This window comes from Sphaeramia orbicularis, chromosome 8 (assembly GCF_902148855.1).
Source record: "Sphaeramia orbicularis chromosome 8, fSphaOr1.1, whole genome shotgun sequence".
Classification (NCBI taxonomy): Eukaryota; Metazoa; Chordata; class Actinopteri; order Kurtiformes; family Apogonidae; genus Sphaeramia; species Sphaeramia orbicularis.
In genome coordinates this window covers 10735888-10762568 of record NC_043964.1, presented here as the reverse complement: position 1 = coordinate 10762568, position 26681 = coordinate 10735888, and the positions used below count along the sequence as shown (strand labels likewise).

Below are 26681 nucleotides of genomic sequence, written 5' to 3'. Positions count from 1 at the left end.
TGAAGCACTTCCCTTAAAAAATGTATGCGTATTGTGTGCTACAAAATAGATTCCCAGCTTCGAAAAAAGGCATAAAAGAGCAACAATAAGTTCATGACTGGAAAAGGTACCTGATAATTGTCTGTGATGCATTGGGGCGTCACGTGACCAAAACATGATGACACAGTGCTTAACTCCGCCCACTCTCCTGAACTGTCACTGAAGTTAAGTAGACAAAATTTACTAAGGGCGTATTCACACCTACTGTGTTTGGTCCACTTAAAACAGACCAGAGTTCGTTTCCCCGGAAAGTCCAGACTTTTTTTTAGGTGTGAATACAAACATGCGAACTCCTATTTCAATCAAACAAGCAGACCGACTAGGTGATCTCGGTCCGCTTCCAAACGGACTCTGGGCCGGTTCACTTCTGGTGTGAGTATAACCGGCCTCGAGCCGAAACAAACCAAGGACTCTTGCGCATTTTTGTGCTTGACGAGCCACCGTAGCCTCTGGAAGTAGCTGAGGTTTACGGGTGGTCAGCGCTAACAGCAGCAACCATGAGCCGTGGACAGATGTGGAGCAATGAGGAGATTGAATGTCTCATTGATATTTGGTCAGATGCACATATTACGAAACTGGCTCCGAATGAGCTTTTCTGGAGTGTTAACATTATTTTCGTAAATTTGTGTCTGTAAAAATAGAATAAATATTCCAAAAATGATAACTGTATGTAGGAGCACCACGTCTATTTTCATCAACACCGGCCGTCTCTGATTGACCCTGCCCCTGACTTTTCTGTCCAATGCCAGCACAGTTCGTCACATGCGTGCTTCTGTTTATGTATTTTGGTCCACTAGCAAAAAGTGTAATGAGAATGCGATCCGACCCAAATGAAAAAAAGAAAGTCCACATTCGATCCGAATCAAATAAGCGGACCAAAGGACTTTTCAGGTGTGAATACACCCTAAGGTAGACAAGGATTTTCAAGTTAAGATTTCAGACACTTTAAACTTGTATTTTTGTGTTATCACAAGTCAAGTTACCAGCTGTTGTTCTAACACAGAATAACATGTCGGAACAACATTTCTATTTTACAGTGTACAGTTTCTCTCCCTCCTCTACTCTATCCTGCTCTTTTAACTGTCCTCTACACCTCCTGTCGTTATCCTCCCAGTCCTGTAAGTTTAACGGGACAGGTTTAGAGCACCAATTATAGGAAGAAACTTTTTAAAGTTTACGACTTTAAAACTAGACTTACCGCCAATTAGACGCTTAAATGTCAGAGTAAAGCTGTGTTTTTTGGTTTCATACTGTAAGTGAAACAAAACCTAAGAGGACAGTGTCGGAAAGTTCACGTCTTGCTCAGAGAAGTAGCATTTTTTTACCCTGTCTGGAAGCTGAATGATTATGCCTTTTCATGGCTGATTGATAGATGGGGATGCAATAAAAACCTATTGGTTCCAGGCGACATTGTTTATTAAGCAGAACAAATCGTGAAAGCTTGCTACGTTTGCCCCCCCCCCCCCCCCCCCCCCCTTAAGGCGACTCTCACTTCTTTGCACAGTCACAGAGGTTCTCCTACTCTCTATCTGCGCTAAGATGAATAATGCATGGACTTCTCACAGATTGTTTTGCTCGGGGACTAAGTGGAAAGTTTGATTGGTAGTAAGTTCTTGTATCTCTGGAGGCCCCAGGAAAGGCCTACAGCGCCCTGCTTGTGTATATGCAAGACAAACTGAGGATAATTGCAGTTGTTTGCGTCTCCCGTACCTACCTTGTGTTTTTTTTGACCACATGCAGTCGTGACTAAATCTCCCAGGGAACAGAAAAGTGGAATAAATGCATGAACCTAAGAAGTAGTGATGGGAAAGCAATACAGGTTGCAGACAAGTCACTAATGATTACATCCCCACAATGGCTTCGGGTATAGTTAGTGAACACTAGCCTGCTACCTAGACTTGTAATGGCTAAAGACTAGCAAGATATAGTCTTCAACCAGCTCTGGTTATAGGATATCAAACTAGCATTGTATGTATTATGTATTGTATGTTTGTTTTTTTTTCTTCCGGCACTGTCACAAGTGGTAGCCCTGCCAGTAGCTCCATGTTTTGCCGTGTGTTTGTTGGTGTTTTTAGTGTTAATTTTCAATTAGTGTTAATTAGAATTTTTTGTAAATTTCCCTATGGGATGAATAAAGTATATTTCTATCTATCTATCTATCTATCTATCTATCTATCTATCTATCTATCTATCTATCTATCTATCTATCTATCTATCTATCTATCTATCTATCTATCTATCTATCTATCTATCTATCTATCTATCTATCTATCGTTGCTTGAAACAACTTCGTGCTAAACTTTATTAGTGTATTTTCTAACAATTAAACTTTCACATTTTAAACGTTACAAAAATAGCTGACTTCAGATCGCTACATTCGCCTTGTTTTTTCACGATCTAATATGGCTTCTGTTGGGTCTTCTTAGTAGGGTTATCTAGTCTCGTTCAGCGGTTCAATAGACTCAGCGATTCGGCGATTTGCGAAATGATTCAGCGCGTCATCGATTCCAGAACAATTCAGCGATTCGTGAACGATTCAGCAAGTGATCGATTCCCCAACGATTTAGTGATTTGTGAATGATTCAGTGAGTCAATTCAGTGACATGGCTCTACTCGGAGGCTCTTTCATTCATTCATTCATTCATTCATTCATTCATAATAGAGGAATAGAACCCGGATTCGGACGTTGAAAGTATGTAAAGTTTCACTTTCACTTTTGTTTCACGCCAGAAGTAGTTACATTAGTTATGCCCCCCCCCACACACACACACACACTCGAACCAAAAAAAAAAAAAAAAAAAAAAAAAACATCCCCACAACAAATTGCACCCTGCACACACACACACACACACACACACACACACATACACAAAGTGTCCTAAACAGTTTGTTAGTTGACCTAAAATAAATAATTTGGTTCATTTTGTTGTCAATGTTGCTCTTTAGTTTGTTAAAAGAGAATACCAGTTTGCCCTCTTGTTAATGTTGCACTTCGTGTGGAATTTTTTTGTTGTTATTTTTCTGCAGAATGTGAACTGACAAAACTGTGATTAGATTTTTGTTGTTTGTTCAAAACTACCCATCAGGGAAAAGTGCAATAGTAATGTTTAAAATACATTTAGTAATATTAATTAGGGCTGTGTGTTGGCAAGAATCTGGCGATATGATACAAATCACAATACTAAGATCACGATATATCATGATACTGTTAAAAAGGCAATTTTTTGTTTCTTTCTTTTTTTTTTTAAATGATTATTTCCTTGAAGAATCGAATTACACCAGAAATCTACACAAATACTAAACACATTTTTATTTGATCGCAAAAGGATTTAATGTTATATCACAAAATGTTCCTGTGTTCAAACTGAAATTCTGTTTTACAGACATTACAGTTTCAGATCATGTTCAAATGTTCATATCCTATCAGTTCAGAACTAACATCAGAACATTATTTTACTTCAATCCCAACAAAGGAACGAACATTATTGAACAAAAGAGTGTTACATAATAATAAATAAAATAGAAACAAAAAAGAAAAACAAAAAACAAAAATGAACCTCCACAATATCTGCATTTGAATAAATACCTAAAAATATCAATACAGTACTTTTTAATATCGATACAGTATCGTGAAATGAAATATCGCGATATATTGCAGAACCGATATTTTCTTACGCCCCTAATATTAATAATTTATTTTATTTTCTATTTGATTTAAAGCAGCAGAATTATATTACTCCTGTCTTTTTATATTTTATTATGTCCAAAAATTGGGGGAAAATTGTTCAAAAATTCATAAATGTATTAAAGACATTTTGAGGGGTTGTCTGTTTTTTCTGTACCGAACTGAAAAAAAAAACGAACCGTGGCTTTCAAAACCGAAAACGTACCGAACCAAAAATTTTGTGTACCGTTCCAGGCCTAATCAGTACTAAGGACAGAAAAAGGACAGAGCAGGTGACAACAGGTGATGAAAGTGCACAATAAAAGCTTCACCTTGTGTGTTTGTGTGCCACTAATGAGGATGATGCATACTTTTCCCATCATCACTAAACCTTTTCCCAGTGCTCCTCATGGGAAAAAAAAAAAAAAACATCTTGCAGTCTATTTTCTGTTTCGTTTCCACCACATAAATTTGTAAGATGAAAGCTTGTTGGTTTGGAGAGATATTGAAGCTCCTTGTGCAAGTTCCAACAGATGGTTGGTTATTATGGTAATCACTTTAATGGCACAGCTTTTCTGCTTTTGTTCACTTTAGATAAACCACTCGCTATCAAAACATGACTGTTATAGCAAATACTGTAATAACCCAAGATTTACATTTTTACTGACAATCACAAGACGGTTTTTTGAGGCTGTTGCTGGAGGCCAGAAAGTGATGTCAAAAGCCCAGAGCTCATCCGTCAACAACAACTTATTAAGTACTTCTCCGATCCACTGACAAAAACAGAAATAACATGGATGTGTGAGTATTTTTCATTTAGTTTTAGCAGAACAGACTTAATAACTGGAGAATTATTATTATTATACTGTGTAGAATGTGATTATAAATAGCTATATCTACGAAGTCCTATATTTGTGTGAAAAATTACTTGTTCCAGTCTCTCTCTTCTGTATATTTCTATATTGTATACTTAATAGGGCTGTGTATTGTCAAGAATCTGGTTATACGATACAAATCACAATACTAGGATATATCACGATATATCGCGATACTGTTAAAGAGGCAATTTTTTTTTATTGGTTTCGTTCCTTTGTTTAAAAGATTATTTCCTGGAAGAATGGAATTACGCCAGAAAAATACATATGCTAAGCACATTTTTATTTGATCACAGCAGGTCTAATGCTATATCACAAAATTTCCCTCGACTGAAAGTTAATCACAATACTAGGATCATGATATTATATATCACGATATATCATGATACTGTTAAAAAGGTAATTTTTTGTTTGTTTCTTTTTTTTATTGATTATTTCCTTGATGAATTGAATTTCACCAGATATCTGCACAAATACTAAACACATTTTTATTTGATACTAACAGGATCTAATGTTATATCACAAAATGTTCCTGTGTTCAAACTGAAATTCTTTTTTACAGACATTACATTTTAAGATCCTGCTCAAATGTTCATATTCTATTAGTTCAGAACTAACATCAGAACAGTATTTTAGTTCAATCCCAACAAAGGAACTAACATTATTGAATAAAAGAGTGTTAAATATTAATAAATAAAATATAAACAAAAAAGAAAAAAAACAAAAAAAAAAACAAAAATGAAGCTCCACAATATCTGCATTTGAATAAATACCCAAAAAAAAAAAATCGATACAGTACTTTTTAATATCGATACAGTATTGTGAAATGACATATCACGATATATTGCGGAACCGATATTTTCTTACACCCCTAATACTTAATGGCATTTCAGTTACGACTGGTCAATATGGACAAAATGTTCTCATGATAAACATTTTCATCTGTTAATATTGATTATTATCACGATAAACGATAAGATTTCTGTCTAACAGACGTTTTGTTAATTGTGGTTTTTAGCTTTTTCTTTATGAACATGACACGACTTCCGAACATTTCAGACATATAGAGGAAGAAAACTGAAACTCAGAAAAAAAAAGAACACTGAAGTGGTTTTAATTATGAAAAATATTGCTGATAATATTTTGATAATACATAATTTAGAGAAATAGACTATTGTGCATTAATAATTCAAAGTTGTATTGCAGATTCATAGCTCATGATCTTTAAGGAGAATTATTATCATGTAAAATAAAATAAAAAAAAAAAGCAAAATATCATCAGAAATTGTGCAATGCATTATGCCTTTCAAAGATTTCTAGTTTTCATTAAAAAAAAAAAAGTTCTTCATTTCTGTTCAACTAGTTGATATTGACACCATAACTATGAAATTTGGTTTTGGGAAATATTTATGGGATAATAAATATAAGAAATACTATAAGAAATATAATATATGAAATACTATATAACAGGGTACAATTCAATATAAGTATAAAGAATGTAAAAAAGACAGTAATAGATTATAGAAAATGGTTTCAACCTGTGTAATGGCATTCACAAATGTCATGAAATATGAAAACTGGGTAAAAATACTATATATATATATATATATATATATATATATATATATATATATATATATATATATAAAAACCAGGGTATAATTTTATATAAATATAAAGAATGTAAAAAAAGATAGTCCTCTTTGACCACAGCAATGGCTGGACATTATAGAGGAAATATATATCATCGAAAATGAACATTTCTTCTGGGGATTAAGGTTTAATCAAAGAAAGAAATGGACTATATTCAAGGACACTAATTCTTGTTACCAGATCTGATGCAGAAAAACAGACGAGTGCATATGGAACTGCAAACACCCCCCCCTTGTTGTTTTGTGCTCTGTTATTGTTACTGTGTTGTAAAAGTGTTTTAAAAAAGTTAAAATTTAAAAATTTAAAAAAGACAGTAATACATGATAGCAAAACTCTTCAGGTTATATGAGGCTATCTGGAAGTATGGAATAAAAGTATGGAATACTACATAATATACGAAATACTATATATAACGGTATATTCAATGTAAATATAAAGAAAATAAAAAAAGACAATAATACATGATAGCAAATGGTTTCAATCTGTGTAATGAAAATATATGAAAATTTGGTAAAAAAAAATACTAAATATAACACGGTAAAATTCAATGTAATATAAAGAATGTAAAAAGACAGTAATACATGATAGAAGAACACACTTCAGGTTATATGAGGCTATATGGAAGGATCATAGATGATGGTTGTTTGTTTTATCCCTGATATTAAATGAGTTTTAACTGAATAACAAATGTTGCCGTTTCTGTAAAATGTGTTTGGCCTGTTGTAAATTCTGTCTGTACTGTGGTAGACATAGTGACAGTTGGTCAAAATAACAAATAGCCATACTCACATGCTGCATCTGCTGATTTATAACAGGGTATACTGCAAAATAAATATAAAGAATGTAAAAAAAGACAGAAATACATTATAGCAAAACACACTTCAGGTTATATGAGGCTATCTGGAAGTATGGAATTGAAGTATGGAATACTATGAGAAATATAACATACTAAAAACTATATATAACAGGGTATAATTCAGCATAAATATAAAAAATGTAAATAAAGACATTAACCCTCCGGTGTCCGGGTGCACCTTTTAGGCACACTTTGCACTTTGTGTTAAAAAACTTCATATTATTTTTCACAATTTAAATAAGGTTAGAATTCAAAAGTTCTTCATTTTTGCTTGATCTTTAAAATTCTGGCCACCAACTAACATTTGCACATTGTAAACAAAAGAAAATTACAAGACTAGCATCTGTCTCCCAAGTGTGCCTAAAACGCACTATTTCTTCCATTTGATATGTATGATTAGGGCTGAACTTGATTCACAAAAATAAAGTCAAATTAGAGCAGAAAAATAAATCAATACATAATAATTAATAGTTTGATTTATAGGTGTGCATTTTATGCACACTTGGTGACAGATGTAGTATTTTTGAACATTTGACCTAGCACCAAAAATAATAATGCAAATTAACCAATGTTGGAGTTAATCATTGACATATGCCAGGATGAAAAAATCAAATATGTGATCCACTTTTTATGTAGTATATTGAAAAAAAAATTTTTTTTTTTGTTTTTTGCATCCAAAAAAATTGTGTTTACAATACAAACACGGCATTTAAAGGGTTAAAAAAATGTGACAATTATTGAGTATTTGGTATTTTTCTTTACAGTTCAAGTTGATGAAATAGAAAAAAGTGTAAAAGAATTAAAAACAAACTATGAATTTTTTTTTGACATTATTCCACAAGTGTGCGAAAAACGCACACTTGGTGCTTAGTAAGGGCCTTGGTGGACGGGATACCGGAGGGTTAATACATTTAAACAAAACACACTTCAGGTTATATGAGGCTATCTGGAAGGATCATAGACTGTGATTGTTTGTTTTACATTAAGAAATACTATAGAAAATACAATATACGAAATACTATTTATAACATGGTATAATTCAATATAAATATAAAGACTGTAAAAAAAAAATAGTAATACACTATAGCAAAACACACTTCAGGTTATATGAGACTATCTGGAAGGATCATAGACTGGTTGTTTTACATTAAGAAATACTATAGAAAATACAATATACGAAATACTATTTATAACACAGTATAATTCAATCTAAATATAAAGAATGTAAAAAAAAGACAGTAATATATTATATAAAAACCCACTTCAGGTTATATGAGGCTATCTGGAAGGATCATAGACCGGTTATTTTACATTAAGAAATACTATAGAAAATACAATATACGAAATACTATTTATAACACAGTATAATTCAATCTAAATATAAAGAATGTAAAAAAAGACAGTAATATAATATATAAAAACCCACTTCAGGTTATATGAGACTATCTGGAAGGATCATAGACCGGTTATTTTACATTAAGAAATACTATAGAAAATACAATATACGAAATACTATTTATAACACAGTATAATTCAATCTAAATATAAAGAATGTAAAAAAAGACAGTAATATAATATATAAAAACCCACTTCAGGTTATATGAGACTATCTGGAAGGATCATAGACTGATTGTTGTACATTAAGAAATACTATAGAAAATACAATATACGAAATACTATTTATAACACAGTATAATTCAATCTAAATATAAAGAATGTAAAAAAAAAAGGCAGTAATATATTATATAAAAACACACTTCAGGTTATATGAGGCTATCTGGAAGGATCATAGACTGGTTGTTTTACATTAAGAAATACTATAGAAAATATAATATATGAAATACTATTTATAACATAGTATAATTCAATCTAAATATAAAGAATGTAAAAAAAAAAAAGACAGTAATACATTATATAAAAACACACTTCAGGTTATATGAGGCTATCTGGAAGGATCATAGACTGATTGTTGTACATTAAGAAATACTATAGAAAATACAATATACGAAATACTATTTATAACACAGTATAATTTAATCTAAATATAAAGAATGTAAAAAAAGACAGTAATATATTATATAAAAACACACTTCAGGTTATATGAGGCTATCTGGAGGGATCATAGACTGATTGTTGTACATTAAGAAATACTATAGAAAATATAATATACAAAATACTCTTTATAACACAGTATAATTCAATCTAAATATAAAGAATGTAAAAAAAAAAGACAGTAATATATTATATAAAAACACACTTCAGGTTATATGAGGCTATCTGGAAGGATCACAGATTGTTGTTGTTTGTTTTATTCCTAATATTAAGTGAGTTTTTTTGTATGTTGCCATCTCTGTACAATGTGTTTGGGCTGTTGTGTCAATTTCCTGGAAGTTTTTATGGATTAACTACTTAACATTGACTCTCCTGCTCACCCCCCTCTTCTCTCTCCAGAGACAAGCAGCCACCCAGTCAGCCAACAAGGCAGTCAAGCAGCCTCTAATGCTCTAGCGTGTTTGGCTTATTCCTAATCCCCCTTGGCTCACTTTAGCCATTATCCAGTCAGGGCTGCAGTTAACAGGCTATATTATGATCAACCAGAGCCATGCTGGGTCAGGACCAATAGGCACTTATGGGAATAGACAGCTTCCAAGCGTCGCATTTTCTTCTGAGGAATGTTAGGCTTCTCCAAATCTCACCGTTTTCCCCTCTAAAAAAAAATTAAAAATAAAAAATACAAAAAGAAGAGGTGCAGTCAAGACGAAAGGTGCAGTCACCGCCGTCTGTTTTGGCATGACATTAAGAAGCATAATACGACCTTTTTCACGGCTAAACCGCCTTTTGTATCATGTAATGAAGGTGTGGAATATTTCAATGTGAGGATTGAGAGGTTTGAAAGAGGATTGTGGTCTTAAGGGTAGATTAAACACAGAGGCAGGAGATGAATGTCTTCCTTTAGGGTTGAATTTAGAACATGTCATGAACTGTGTGTTATGTTCACACGCAATCATAGATGACTGATAGGATTCCAGCTCTACCTACCAGTCCCTGTCACTTTAGGTACGCTCACAGACTGTGTTAATGTCGCTCGTGGCGTTTGCAATTGTCTTCTTGATGATGATTGACTAGTTCCTCTCTGACACTATGTGAAATCTGCCACCGAGAAACACCGTCAAACTTTTACTTGTCTTCCCGCGTGAGAACTTTTCTAAGGAGCGGGGGTTATTAAAGTTAACAAAAACAGAAAGTAAGACCAGCAGTGGGAAAGAAGGATTTGTACTGAACTAAAGATGGAACAGAAAAAATAAAAAAAAATAAAAAATGAACACAAAGCAAAACCGACTGAAATCGGATCAAATTAGCTTCATTAGTTGAGACAGTTTACCTTTTTACGTGTTATTACGGAGCTTAGTTGTGGCTCAGGCAATGTTAACGGTTCATGATGTACAAAAATAAAACGAATTTGCATAAAATAGACCCTTTAAAAAAGACAGTTTCGCTGGTATCAATGTGATATCATGAATCGCGTACAGGTAACACACCACCTTTAATTGGCGGGTTATCTGTACGCATTATAAGCTTTCAGCGTGTATATTTACGCTGTGTAAAATTGCACGCCATTAGTGCGATTAGTGGCTAGCGCGATTAGCAGCTAGCACATTGACATGCCATCCAATGGCATTGAATAACACCAAAAGGATGAAATGCATATGTATAGCACGCCAAACGCAATGTGTTGTTCACGCCACATCAAATACTATGCGATTAGCGGTTAGGGTTAGCAGTTAGAGTTAGAAGTTAGGGTTAGATTTTGGGGTTAGCAGTTAGGGCTAGGTTTAGGGTTTGGGTTAGCGGTTAGGGTTAGCAGTTGGCAGTTAAGGCTAGGTTTAGGGTTAGCAGTTAGAGTTAGCAGTAAGGGGTAGGTTTAGGGTTAGCATTTAGGGCTAGGTTTAGGGTTAGCAGTTAAGAGTTAGCAGTTAGGGTTAGGTTTAGGGATAGCAGTTAGAGTTAGTAGTTAGGGTTAGGTTTAGGGATAGCAGTTAGAGTTAGTAGTTAGGGTTAGGTTTAGGGTTAAGGTTAGGGTTGGCAGTTAGGGTTAGGTCTGTGCTCTCCGAGTGCTTTTCTAGATGTAATTTAATTTTTTTTGACGACGTTAACCTTCCGCTGACTTCGCCCAATAAGGGAAGTACGTTCACTAATGAATTCAAACTAAACATGCATTAAATGCCAAACTAAAAAAGTAACAATTAATGTAAACATCAAAACTATACTATCTGTAACCAAAGAGATTTCATGGATAAAGTGTTCTTGTTGTAAACCACGGGTGTCAAACATGCGGCCCGGGGACCAAAACCGGCCCGCCAAAGGTTCCAATCCGGCCCACAGGATGAATTTGCAAAGTGCAATTTAGGGGATCAAACTCAAAAATAACATCAGAATAACCTATAAATAATGACAACACCAATTTTTTCCTCTTTGATTTAGTGCAAAAAACATTAAATTATGAAAATGTTTACGTTAACAAGCTATCCTTTAACACTAAAATGTGAATAACCTGAACAAATATGAACAACCTGAAATGTCTAAAGAAAATTACGTGGAATTTTAACAATATTTTGCCTGTTACTAAATATTTTGTGCCTTTGTAGATCTGATCTGTAATGCATATGTACAAATAATAAGTCGATGCATAACATTGATAAAATTGTACTTATATTTCTTTACAAATTCCATTTTTTTCAGGTTATTCACATCCTTTTTGTTTGGATAATTTGTAAATGTAAATATTGGCATAATTCAGTGGTTCTCAATCTTTTTCTGTCGGGCCCTCCTTTGGAGCACGAAAAATCTCCAAGCCCCCTCAACCCCAACAATATTGTACCTGTGGTGCAATTATTACTTTTATTGAAAGAAACATCAATATCACAAGAATACTTTTTGCTTTTCCTTGAATAATTTGTTGTGCAAATTAAAAATAACGAAGATTTTTGATTGAACAATACAAATGAACTCAACAAGACTGCTCCCTGAGACATTATTTTTCAAAATAAAAATAGGTAATGTGTAATTATCTTACAACTATAACTACAGGGTAATTTTTTTTTAAAACAACAAACACATTTTTGTAACAAAGATGAACATTTTAACAATATCAGTGGCTGCAATGAGCCCGTTTACATTGCACATCTCAGAACATCAAAGTGCAAACTGTACAAAAACAGAAACATTGCACATTTTTCTGTTCCAGTCAAATCCTTGTCCATTCTCCGAAACTAAACTCTTTGTCTAGTCTAGTGACAGATCACCATGGCAGTAGATTTGTTTGTTGTACGTCCCTAAAATGAGTCCAGGGTGCTCCAACGCTAAAACATTAGTTCCACCTGATACATGTTCGAACCTGAAGAAAAAATAAACACCTAGGAATGATTCCATGCCCCCCCCGGCAAGCCTTCACACCCCTCCAGGGGGGCCCGCCCCACTTTTTGAGAAACACTGGCATAATTGAATGTTATTTTTTTGCACTAAAACCATCTGGAGTTGTCATTATTTACTGGCTATCATGCTATTATTTTACTGGTCCGGCCTACTTCAGATTAAATTGGGCTGAATGTGGTCCCCGGAAGAAAATGACTTGGGCACTTGTTGTAAACTGTGCTTCATTGTCATAAATCACTGTCATTGTGTCGTTTACAGGGAATTGATGCCAAAGTCCTCCGAGGGTCAGCTGACCATGGAGAAGACCCCCAGCTACTACGTCACAAAGGAAGTTCCCGCTCGGATCTACACCATGTCTAAAGACACAAAGTTAATCGTAGTCGTCCGGGATCCCGTCACCCGAGCCATTTCCGACTACACCCAGACCCGCTCCAAGAAGCCGGACATCCCTTCTTTTGAGAGCCTGACGTTTAAGAACACGTCGGCCGGTCTGATCGACACCACGTGGAGCGCCGTTCAGATCGGAATGTACGCGAAGCACCTGGAACGCTGGCTGCAGTACTTCCCCATGGACCAGTTACTGTTCGTGAGCGGAGAGCGGCTCATAAGCGACCCGGCAGGTGAAATGGCTCGCGTTCAGGACTTCCTCGGACTCCGGAGGGTGGTGACAGAGAAATATTTCCACTTTAACCCAACGAAGGGCTTCCCATGCCTTAAGAGACCCGAGGGGAACAGCAAACCACATTGTCTGGGCAAGACCAAAGGCAGGACACACCCCAGTATTGACCCAGAGGTGGTCCAGACGCTACGGGACTTCTACAAACCTTTTAATAGGAAATTTTACCACATGACCGGTCAGGACTTTGGCTGGGACTGAGAGGCAAACATGAGACTGACTTTTTTTGGGGGGGGAGATTTTGTTATATATGTATGTACAGTATTTGGCAAATATGTAAAAAAGTTGAGAAATCTATTTTATGATAATTTATTGTGATTAGTGATTAACTCACTATGCTGCCTAACCAGGTTTACTCATGATCCACCAAACTTTTCATTCTTGAATTTCAGACTCATTTTTCGTAATATACATTGTTTTACGGGTATTACAAGCAGGATGATACAACGGCGTATTAGGACCACATAAGAAAAATTTTAAAAAACGCTTGTCACTACGAGAATAAAGTCGCTATATTTCAAGAATAAAATCATAAAGTCTTAGTTTTAAAAAACTCATTATTTAACGAGAATAAAGTCGTTATATGTCGAGAATGAAGTCATGTTTTAATGAGAATAAAGTTGTAGTTTCAAAAAACTCATTATTTAACAAGAATAAAGTCAAACTTTTATGAGTTTAAAGTCATAACAAGCAAAGCAGCAATGTGTTGATGGTGGGGGGGGTAATAGACTCAGTATTTGGCCTTTGTGCGTAAACTTCAAATAAAAGTAGAACTTCACAAAATGTTCCAAGTTCTACATTATTCAATGAGTGGGTGCAACTTTATTCTCATTGTATTATGACGCTATTCTCGTTAAATAATGACTTTACTCTGGAAATACGAGTTTATTCTCGTTAAATAATGAGTTTTTTAAAACTATGACTTTATTTTTGTTAAAAAATTACTTTATTGTTGAAGTATAATGACTTTATTCTCATTAAGTAATGAGTTTTTTTTTTTTTTTAACTAAGACTATTCTTGTTAAATAATGACTTTATTCTCGAAATTTAACGACTTTATTCTTGTTAAATAATGAGTTTTTTTTAAAGCCAGGACTTTATTTTTGTTGAATAATGACTTTATTCTCGAAATATAATGACTTTATTCTCGCTAAATAATGCGTTTTTTAAAACTACGACTTTATTCTCCTTACATAATGACTTTATTCTCGAAATATAATGACTTTATTCTTGCTAAATAATGAGTTTTTTTTTTAACTACAACTATATTCTCGTTAAATAATGACTTTATTCTTGAAATCTAACGACTTTATTCTCGTTAAAGAATTAGTTTTTTAAAACTACGACTTCATTCTCGTTAATGACTTTATTCTCGAAATATAACGACTTTATTCTCGCTAAATAATGAGTTTTTTTAAAACCAGGACTTTATTCTCGTTAAATAATGACTTTATTTTTCAAAAATAACAACTTTATTCTCGTTAAAAGTTGAGTTTTTTAAAACCACGACTTTATTCTCGTTAAATAATGACTTTATTCTCGAAATACAACGACTTTATTCTCGTACTGACAAGCGTGGGTTTTTTTTCTTACGTGGCCCTAATACACCGTCGTAGGATCAGTATCGTTTCTTCACAGGACTTTTTTTGGCTTCCTATGGATAACCACTTATTACTTTCCCAAACGCAGCTTTGCTAAGTATGTTAAGTTGAACCAGATCCAACTCCATAAACAACTGGTAATTTCCCCTTAACATTTGCCTGACCCTCGGAGGTCTGTGGACCCACTTAGTCAGGTCGATACAGGCCTCAGCTGATCCAGTGCCACTTGCCAGGTGAATCAATACGGTAATAGCTCCTCATCATGTCAATTAGACCTGAGTGATGGCACTGCCTTGATCTCTAGGACACTGCAATAAAACATGGCTCCATTAATGGCAGTGAGTTTATGGTTTGCCCTGGAAGCAACTTAAACTTAATACAATAATATTCATTTCCACTGCAGTGTTTTGACTTCATTTGTGTAGTTTATGCAACGGAATTTTGATTAGCATCCAATTGAGGGTCCTGTCACGGCATCATGTGAGGTGTTTTTATCCATTTCCCGAAAAAGCTGTTACGAAAGCTTCATTAAACCTAATCTTTTATGACTTCCCAAACACAAAATGATTGATACGCCCCATTCCCGTTCATTGATCTGTGTGAAACGGCTCTTATTGATCGTTCTATACGGCTCTTTTGCTGTTTTTTGAGGTGATACTACACGTGTCCTTACTCGTGATACATCAGTTCATCGACCAAAAAGCTAATAAAATCATTCCTTTGGATTTTTGTGTTTCATTTCTGTTAGGTGCAAAAAAAAAAAAAAAAAAAAGAACCAGAATTCTACATCAAAGTCTCATGATCAGTTGAGTTTTATTCAACCTTTGTAAACATACAGTTGTCAGGACTTGCCATCATTCTGCAATGGTATATTGCAACCCTGTTGTAGTAGAGGCACTATTTTTGCTGTACGCATTACATCACAAACATAAATATGAAGCAGATTTGACTAAGGCTACGTTCAGACAGCAGGTCTTAACGCACAATTCAGATTTTTTTGGTGAAATCCAACTTTTTTGTGCGCTAGTTCATATTACACATTAAATGTGACTTCTATCAGTTTTGAGAATGAACTGAATGCGACCCTGAAGTGACCCACATTCGCAAAAGAGGTCCTGATGTAATACGTGACCACTCAGGCACAGAAGTAAATATGTTTTTCCCGCTACTCCTCCTCCTGGGACGCAGAATTGTAACGTTTGTCGTATTTAAGTGACGTAAAGGTCAGATAAATGCGACCCGACAGCTCAGACTGAAGTCGCATTGCAAAATATCGAATACATATCAGATTTAGGACCACATACGAAAGTGGCTTGGGTCGGATTTGAAAAAAATCGGATTTGTACTGTTCAAACTGTCTTTAACCGATCGGATACAGGGCAAAAAAATTTTTTTTTCAGTTTTGAGTATGAACTGAGTGTGACCCTGAGGTGACCCACATTCACAAGACAGGTCCTGACGTAATACGTGACAACACAGGTACGCACTGTGTTACGAAAGTAAATACGTTTTTCCTTGATCTTCTCTTTGTGGGACGCAGAATTGTAACATTTGTCGTATTTCAATGACGTAAAGGCTGGATAAATGCAACCCGACCGTTCACACTGAAGTCACATCGTAAAATTTTGGATACATATCGGATTTAGGACCACATATGAAAGTGGCTTGGGTCGGATTTTTGCTGTTCAAACTGTCTTTAACAGATCGGACACAGGGCAAAAAAAAAGTGATTTGGGCCACAGTTGCCTGCAGTCAGAACGTAGCCTAAGATTAAAAGTTGCATCCATGTCATTTTTATAAAGCAAAAATTAAAAACCTTCTATTAAAATATAAAAATTTAGTGTGTCCTCTTTGTGGTTAAAATCCTTATTTTATTTACTAAATATGCTGCCTCTTCACCCATCTAACCTGCCTGGGATTCTTCATTCCTATGGGAAGGGTGCACCACTGTGTAATTTACCATCTTGCACATCGTCAAGCTAACGGGCTAATTAGCGCTTTGCCGTTCATTGCATTCAGTTATCTCAAGCTGCTGCTGCAAGAAGAGGCTTTTGTTGCCATGACCCCCACAAACACATAACAAAGTGTCAGGTTTCTCATCTGGAGAGGTGACATATAAAGAAAACTGGCATTCCTTTATGTCCCTGGTGACATTTAACACTCCACCGGGTGAGGTCATACCCTTAAGCTAGAGTTTACTACTTGCCGTGTTTACGTGGATGTAAACATGATGTATTTTCTTCCTGTCAGGTTGGTTGAGCCATGACCCGAAGCGCAAGTAATTACGATGTATTTGTAGACCATTGTGCCGCTGCTGATACGACAGATGTCTGTTATACACACTGTAAAAAAAATCCTGTTGTTTTTACGGAAAGAAACTGGCAGCTGTGGTTTCCAGAACAATACTGTAAAAAACACATCCAACTGTAAACATATTTACGGAGTAACATGTAGATTTAACATTTTAAACATGAAGATTAAACACTGGATTTAAATGGTAAATGGACTGCACTTATTGAGCGCATTTTCTACACCTTCATGGTGTCCAAAGCACTTTCCAAAACTACTAGGTCCTACTGGGAGCAGTTTAGGGTTCAGTGTCTTCCATGGACACATGGACAGTTGGACCCAGGATTTGAACCACCAACCCTTTGGTTATTGGACGAGCTGCTCTAGCAGAGGTGATTTCTCACAGACTGCAAGGGAAGCTCGGCTTCCCCTAAAATTACGAAAATTAGATGGTCAAATATGTTCGGTTGTGTTGACATTTCATTGACTCCAAATGTGTCAGAACACGTTCATCTCACAGACAAGTTCGATCAGAATCAGTTTTATCACAAACCAACAGATTTGATGTTCACTTCTCATACATTCCCGTTGCGCTGTTTTCTCATTCAATCTCTGCTCAGTGCATTTATCTGTAGACGCTCAGCGTCCATGCACTTCAATGGGACTGAGTGGAACAGTTTTTTCATTGCCTCAAAACTGGTCAGTAATTGGATAAATGCCACGATGTTGTCCCGCCCCCGGACGCTCGGCGTCTCTGGGGGTGAATGGAGCTGTGGGCGGAGCTCGGCCGGGCTGGACGCTGGGTTTCCACGTGCTGATTGGAGGATCAGTCAAATATCTGAATCCTGTTTGATTGACAGCTGTTTTCAGATCTCCTCCTTCACTGACACAGTTCAGTTTAATACCGTCGCACATTCTGCTGTGAAATCAGAGAGGAACCACTACGAAATGACTTGTTCATTTCTTGCACTGTAAATAAAACACACTCATTGTACTTCCTTGTTTCAATTTAACATAACTTCAATGTTTTCTTGTTTACTTGGTACAATAAGGTCACTGACCATTTTCTTAAAAAGGAACGGAGGGACGAATTTATGTTTAAATAACTTGACTTTTTTTTTTTATGTAAGCCGACAATGAGCTTCCCCTGTCTGAAAGACGAGCAGCTGCCACTGCACTCTACCAACTCTACCAACCCATTAATTTACAAATTTAAAATGTTAAATTGTCAAATGTTTACTTTTTTATACAACTTTTTTATTCCAAAAAAAAAGAGAAAAAAAAAAGCAAATAGGCCGTTATTTCAACATTATGGTCTTGCAATATAAACGGCACCACAATTTTTTTCAATTTACAGTTTTTTTTTTCTAAAAACAATAGAAATAAATAATTTCTACATACAAATCTGGTTTTGTTCACATACTCTTCCTGTAAAAACTACAGCTATATTTGAAGTAATCATTGACACAAAAATCTTTTCAGATAAACAACTTTGTCACTGTATTGTCACTTACAGTTTTTTTATGTTGCAATTTTACAACTTTCTGGTGTTAATTCTACAGTCATTTTTTACAGTGCAGTACGTATCTGCTTTTGTTGCCGAAGCGTTTAATAGGCACCGATAGTTCGATGCACTTGCTGCGAGCCACCTAGCCCATCCATCATGTGTTGCAGTGAACAGAAGAGTAAAAGTTACGGTTGAGGTGAGATATGAATCACCCCACTTGATTAACAAAACAACCTTTATTTAAGTCTCAAGCAAAACACCCTCATTTACCTGGAGCTGCCAGAGGTGATGAAGCCAGTCTCCCTGGTGGCAGGCTCGCAGTCTGATCGCTCAGGAAGCAGCTCCCTTTGCAATTACAGGGATAGAGGAGGGGCGCTGTAATTGCTAGGCTCCCAACTGTTGAACTGCTGTTAACACACAACCCTCCGGGCTGTTTGTGAGGGAGGCTGCTTTTGTTTGAAGGTTGGAAAGACAAGGAAAATAGACACCTGGCAGCCCTGAGCACCGAGCGACTTCACACATCCTCCTGGCAGCTACCACCGGGGAATAGAAGAAGAGCTGCTAAATACAAGTAAAAGAGAGTAAAACACCAAACAGTGGCAGACAATTTAACCCTTTCATGCATGAATTATGAACGCCTTAATCCAGATTTTTATCCCTCGAGGCATTAACCCTTTCATGCATAGTGGTCACTACAGTGGGCAGCGATTCAAATCTGTTTCACTTGTTCCATTGGCAGATTTTTTTTTTTTACTTAATTCAAGATTATTTTGCTTAATTCAAACAAAAAATCTGCCAATGGAACAAGTGAAAATGATCTTGGTAAGAGTTCTTGAAATAACATTTTCAAGATATGTTGTCTAAAAATTAGTTCTTATATCTCACTGAAAAGTTACTCTTTAGGTGATTATGTCGTATTTTAAGTGTGATGAGATATTTTGACTAGAAATGAGGAAAAAATACACTTGGTAAGATTTAGATTTTTGCAGTGAGATGCATCATTCATACACTGACATTCACACCATTACTGTAACTTCGATGTTCTTGATAAATCTGATCTGCAGTAACATATTTGAGTGTAAATCAAATGCTAATTGTTATTAGACTGTAATTAACAGTATTTGTTTTGTTTTTTGTTTTTTTTACAAGAACTTTTTTTTTCATACTATCTGACGAATAACTAGTATTATAGTATGTTAAAATGTGAGAAAACATTAAAAATGCTTTTATGTCATTTTGCTTCAAAAATTAAATGTGTGAGATCCAGCTGAGTGGTTATTTTTGTGAAAAATAGGTTCATAAAAAATTGTCAATCACATTGTTTTTTTCATGCCTAAAGAGGAATAAAAATACTCAGGTGAAAAATCTTGATTAAGATTCTTATAATTCATGCATGAAAGGGTTAAAAAAAAACAATGCGATTGAAATAGTTTTTACGAACCCATTTTTCATGGAGTTGCAAAAATGTCCACTCAGCTGAGCACCATGCATTACATTTTTGAAGCAAAGAAACATATTTACTGATAAACTGTGTGAAAACTATGAAATGAAAACATTTTTAATGCAGATAATCTGATGTTTTCTCACATTTTAACATACACTAATACCAGGGCTTTTTCTAGAAAAAATTACTAAGAGGGAGCACAGATAGGCGACGGAGGGGTGGGGGAGATGGTGCAGAAGCGGGGGGGTGTTTCCCTTTTGAAAAATTGAGGTAAAAATGGAACATTCTGAGGCTATCTGAGAGGGATATTGTAACTCTAGTGGCCCTCCTGCACTTTTTTAAAACAACCAATCAAAGAGCAACTTATTCTTCTGTTAGAAGTGTAATAATGTTGTAAATAAAGACAAACGTCACGACACATACATTGTATTGGCCAAGCTTCTGTTTACAAATGATCAGCTCTAGTGTTACTCCTCTTTTCTTTCACACTCTTTCTACTTATGTTTTTTTTTTTTTTGTATTTTTTTTTTTTTTTAACCTAACAGTTCACACAGCTCACACTTTTAACAAGTCCAGATTTTATCCATAATTTGTATCTGTTTCAGTTAGTTTTGTAAGCACACAATACAGTTTCAGTTAGTTATCATTTTTTTTCTTTTAAAGTTTTTTATTCATTTCAGTTAACAAAAATATTTTTTCAATTCTAGTTTTCGTCATTTCGTTAGTTTTCGTTAACAATAATAACCTTGCAGTGGACCAGTGGCGATTTCTCATAAACTGCAAGGGAAGCCCGGCTTCCCCTAAAATTACTCAAATTAAATGGTTAAATCTGTTCGGTTGTGTTGACATTTCATTGACTACAAATGTGTTAGAACAAGTTCATCTCACAGACGAGTTCGTTCAGAATCAGCTTTAGCACAAATCAACAGACTCCATGTTGTTCACTTCTCCTCCATTCCCGTTGTGCTGTTTTCTCCTCCATCTCTGCTCAGTGCATTTGTCCGTAGACTGCGGGCGTCTCTGGGCTTCAGTGGGACTGAGTGGAACAGTTTTTTTCATTGCCTCAAAACTGGACAGTAATTGGATAAATGCCATGATGTTGTCCCGCCCCCGGACGCCGGGCGTCTCTGGGGGTGAATGGAGCTGTGGGCGGAGCTTGGCCGGGCTGGACGCCAGAATCCCACGTGCTGATTGGAGAATCAGTCGAAAGGCTGAATCCTGTTTGATTGACAGCTGTTTTCAGATCTGCTCCTTCACTGACACAGTTCAGTTTAATACCGTCGCACATTCTGCTGTGAAATCAAGAGAGAAACCACTACGAAATTACTTGTTCATTTCTTGCACTGTGAATAAAACACACTCATTGTACTTCCTTGTTTCAATTTAACATAATTTCAGCATTTTCTTGTTTCAGTTACAAAATTTAATCATTTCTTGTTCGAGTTTAATATTGTTTTGTAGATAGTTAAATCAATCAAACTGTCGGCTAGGTCGGAGTGAAAGGAGCATCTGTAGTTTATAAAGGCTGAAGTCTTACACCCACAACACAATGGGCCAAGGCTGTCTAAGCAGCCCAGCTCTGCTGGACATTGAGAGGACACTGGTCCAGTCTCTGGAAAAGACGCCTACTTGGTACTTGGCTACTTGGTCACAGAGCATTTTCATAAAAAGTAACGGAGGGCCAAATGCATGGTTAAATAACTTGACAATTTTTTATTTTTTTTATTTTTTTTTATGTAAGCCGACAATGAGCTTCCCCTGTCTGAAAGACGAGCAGCCACAACTGCAGTGGACGCCAGAAAAAGGACAACCGTACAAAAAATGGCTTCCATGTTTGTTTTGCTACGGCAATGCTGTATTTGTCTGTTAAAGTAACAGTTGACAGTTTTCAGTTTCAAATTCAGGCTCTTTATTTGTCAGTACAAGGCTAATGATGTTCACTTTGTCTTTTTTTTTTTGTTTTGCTTTGTTTTGTTTTTGTTTGTGAGGAAGACTAGAGTCACAGTCAAAAATGTCAAGCAGGTAACATCTAAAAACTATACCTTGTCTGAAAAAATGAAAAAAGAAAAAAAAATAAAAGTATAGTATATTATACAGTTGCGGAAAAAATTATTAGACCATCAAAAGTCATCAAAAACAATGGTTATGCAATCCAGTACTAACTCCTGTGTGTATCATGTGACTAAAACAGACAGAAAAGAAAACATGGAATGCCTAAAAGCACTGTTTTTGTCAGTACAATGACATCCATTTACCAACACAAAGTTCCTTTTGGGGATTCACTTATATTGATTTCTTTTGCACAAAGACAGAAAAAAAAGACCTCTAAGCGAATTTTAGCCGATAACAGTTAAGGACGAACGTATCTGAAGTCAAAGAACACCCAAACTGGAAAAGACACTCTGAGATAAAGCTCGTTTCGGAGGTTATAAGACAATCGCCTTCCTCTCTGTCCCTTAATCTTTGTTCTGCATTGTCCAAACCCTTAATCCTAATCCTATGGGAAGGGCAAGCATTAATCTGAGACAGTAGACTTGGAGTTGACATATACGTGCTGACAAAGCTAATCCAAATCTAATCCCCATTCCGAAAAGGCCTTTTTCAACATTGTGTGAGACCGACTTGATTTATGTTACCTCAAATAAAAAAAAACCTAAGTGAAAATTTGTTTTGTGGTTGAAGCAGATGTTTCTCTCATAACCGAGCTGCACTTATCACACCCACACCTTGGGCTTGTCAGGTCAAATATAAGTGTTTAATTCCGTGCTTTCAGATTCACAGATTTACAGGGTATGGCGCTGTGTGAATGCTTGAACGCATCTTTAAACTCAGCGTATCTGAACATGTTTCTTTAACCCTTTTGTGCATGAATTATGAGAACCTTAGCCAAGATATTTTTCCTGAGTGTTTTTATGTAGTTATTTTATTTTATTTATTTATTTCGAACATGCAAAGGAACAAAATAAAACAAACACAAAGTCAAATAAGACAAAAACAAAATAACATTTAAATCAGGGGTGTCAAACTCATTTTCTTTCAGCCCAATTTGATCTCCAGTGAGCCGCACCAGTGAAATAATAGCGTAATAACATATAAATAATGACAATTCCAAAGTTTTTTAATGCAAAATATAACATTAAATTATCAAAACATTTAAATTTTACAAACTATCCAAACAAAAAAGATGTGAATAAGCTGAAAAAAACAGAAAATGCTGAAGCAAAACAAGAAGAAATAATAAGAAAACTTTGATTAGTATTCTGCCTCAACTCATGATTTCTACATGTGCATTACAGATCAGATCTACCAAGACACAAAACAGGCAGAATATTGTTAAAATTGCACTTATTTTTCTTCAGACATTTCAGGTTGGTCATATTTGTTCAGGTTATTGACGTTTTATTATTACAGGATATCAGAATTCGATGTTCTTTGCAGTAAATCAAAGAGGAAAAAATTGGTGTTGCCATTATTTATAGGCATAATGTCATTACTTTTTTCACATTAAACCAACAAGAAAATTTGGAGTTATTATTTCTAGGTTATTATGCTATTATTTTCAAGTTTGATGCCCTTGACTGTTTATATCTTCTTCACTTTGCAAAGCCATCCTGCGGGCCGGATTGGAACCTTTGGCGGGCCGGTTTTGGCCCCTGGGCCTTATGTTTGACACCTGTGATTTAAATGAACGCAATCTATGTTCAAGTGTGTGGAAGTCTGAATTTTGCATGGTCGAAAAGGAATAGGAGGAAGTATAAACTTATTTAATCCTACCCCTCTTTAGGCTTGAAAAAAAAAAATCAATGCGATTGAGTTTTTTTTTTTTTTTTTTAATGGAGTTACAAACATGTCCACTCAGCTGGACACCATACAATTAACCCTTTCATGCATGAATTATGAGAGCCTTAATCAAGGTTTTTTTCCTGAGTGTTTTACTTCCTCTTCAGGCATGAAAAAAACAATGTGATTTTTTTTTTTTTCTTTATGAACCTATTTTTCATGGAGTTAAAAAAAAAAGTACCCTCAGCTGAAGACTATGTTTAATTTTTGAAGCTCAGAAACATACATTTACTGACATACTGTATAAAAACTATGAAATAAAAACATTTTTACCCTCCTGAGACCCAGGAATGCATTTTTGTCCTCTGTAGGGGACAAAAGTTTGACAGTTTTACTTGCTGTCCATTGCAAATAACATTCCATTAAAAAATAAATAAATAAATAAAAATAATAATTTAAAAAAATGTATCTGGGGAAAAAAAAAACTGTTGCATTATGCTGTTTCCAATCAAGACAATTGTTGAATGGAAAAAAGCTAAAATTTTCATTTTCCTGGGTCTCAGGAGGTTAATGCTGCTAATCTGATGTTTTCTCACATTTGAACATACTATAATACTAGTTATTACTCACTCAGATAATATGCAAAAAAAAAAAAAAACTCTGTTAATTACAGTCTAATAACAATTAGTAATTGATTTAGATAAAAGAACAGGAAAGTTACAGGAATGTCAGTGTATGGGATGATGCATAAGTGTCCACTGTGTCGGCTGATATGGAACTAAAACAACAAAACCCATGAATATACAAGAGAACAACTGGAGAAGAACTGTCCATTGAAGTGACCACTATGCATGAAAGGGTTAATTTTTGAAGCAAAGAAACGTGCATTTAACCCTTTCATGCACAAATTATGAGAACCTTAATCAAAATTTTTTTCCTGAGGGTTTTTATTCCTCTTTAGGCATGAAAAAAACAATGCAATTGAAAATTTTCTTCTGAAAAATACATTAAAAATAATAATAAAAATAATTTCCAAAAAAATGTAAAAATACATTAAAAAAAATAATAATGAAAAAAGAAATTCTCATGAACCTATTTTTCATGAAGTTGCAAAAATGTCCACTCAGCTGGACACCACATGTTTAATTTTTGATGCACAGAAACATGTATTTACTGATAAATTGTGTGAAAACTATGGAGAGGGCTTGTGATTCTGGGGGTTTATGCTCAGGAGAGATCTACATAATGTTACCAATTCATGTCAGAAAAGATATGTAGTGTCTTAAAACTTTAATAAAGATATGTGTAAAAAAAAAACAAAAAAAAAAAAAAACAACGAAAAGAACAACAAAATCCATGAATATACAAGGGAACAGCTGTAGAATCGCTGTCCACTGCAGTGACCAGTATGCATGAAAGGGTTAAAACCTAATATCAGAAAGTGATAAGGAAAACTATGCAATAAAAACCTTTTTAATGCTGCTAATCTATTATTTTCTCACATTTTAACATACTCTAATACTAGTTATTATTGACTTCATGGAGATAATATGCAAAAATAAATAAATAAATAAATAAAACCTGTTAATTACAGTCTAATATCAATTAGCAATTGATTTACACTGAAACATGTTTGTGCAGATCAGGTTTAAGAACAGCAAAGTTACAGTAATTGTATGAATTGCACTGAATGAGATGATGCATAAGTGCCCATTGTGTTGGTTGATTTGGAACTAAAACAACAAAACCCACGAATATATAATAGAACAGCTGTAGAATAACTGTCCATTGTAGTGACCACTATGCATGAAAGGGTTAAAAAAAAAAAAAAAAAAAAATTAGACTGATTTCACTAGCATCAGTTCAAATGCAGCAAAAATGTTCTATTTAATTGTACAGATATCACTGCTGAACGTACGCTAAACATGGATTTTCACTCAAATTTACGTAACATTTGCACAAAAACCAAAGTCCTTCAAACTGCAGTTCATTGTATTTCAGATGTGAAGGTAATCGAGTCTGTGGAACATGTTCTATGGTGCTGGTACTCATGATGTTCTTGATCTACAACTTATATTTAGCTCATCAAAAGCTGAAACAGATGGGTAAAGAGTCCTCAGACCTCTTTTGAAAGACTTTTTTGATGTAGTAATTGCTTTGACTCTAATTAGCCTCCGAGCATTAGCATAGCTTTATGTGCATGTCACCGATGGTGTCAGTTTAACCCTTTAAACCCTCAGCCTAAAATGGTCTTTCCGGACTTTTTTTTTTTTTAATTTTGACTATAAAAAGGTTAGAAAATATGCTTTGAGTGAGTCCTTTTGTCCATGTTTTCAGAGCACTTAGAACTTTCAAAATCTAGCTGTCATTTACAATTCACTGCATGTTATAATTCTGCTAAAACGGCTTCTTCTGCAGCTTCTAGAAAAGCCGTGAGTGAAATTACTGTAATGACGCAATAAAGCCGATAAAGCGCAACATCTCAGGTTTCAGAAAGTGTTAGAATTTTTCCAATCGCACAAACAGTGATAGAGTTATAGCCATCCAAACTGCATATGCACAGGGTGTGTCAGCGATGATACGTCAGGTTTTAAAGACTTACAACTTTCACAACACGTCAGGGTAATTTTCAGACTGAAATCGCGTTGTATGTGACGCCAGTTTATTGCAATTGGCGTGCTATACGTACATATTTTCATCCTTTCGCATGTTATTTAATGCCATTTGATGGTGTGTCGATGCGCTAGCCACTAATCGCTAACCCTAACCGCTAATCACGCTAGCCTCTAATTGCACTAATCCTAAACCTAACCCTAAAACTAACCACTAATCGCACTAATCCCACTAATCCCACTAATCCCACT

The 26681-nt window shown here is 35.1% G+C and overlaps 1 protein-coding gene across 1 annotated transcript in view; it reads left to right on the top strand.

Moving 5' to 3' along the window:
* hs3st3b1a (heparan sulfate (glucosamine) 3-O-sulfotransferase 3B1a) overlaps positions 1 to 13480 on the top strand; it is a 62854-nt gene extending 49374 nt beyond the window's left edge. The window contains exon 2 of the mRNA XM_030141342.1: positions 12779 to 13480. Within this exon, the coding sequence (XP_029997202.1) occupies positions 12779 to 13397 (619 nt within the window). The 3' untranslated portion in view covers positions 13398 to 13480. The remainder of the gene's footprint in view (positions 1 to 12778) is intronic.
* The last annotated feature ends 13201 nt before the right edge of the window (positions 13481 to 26681 follow it).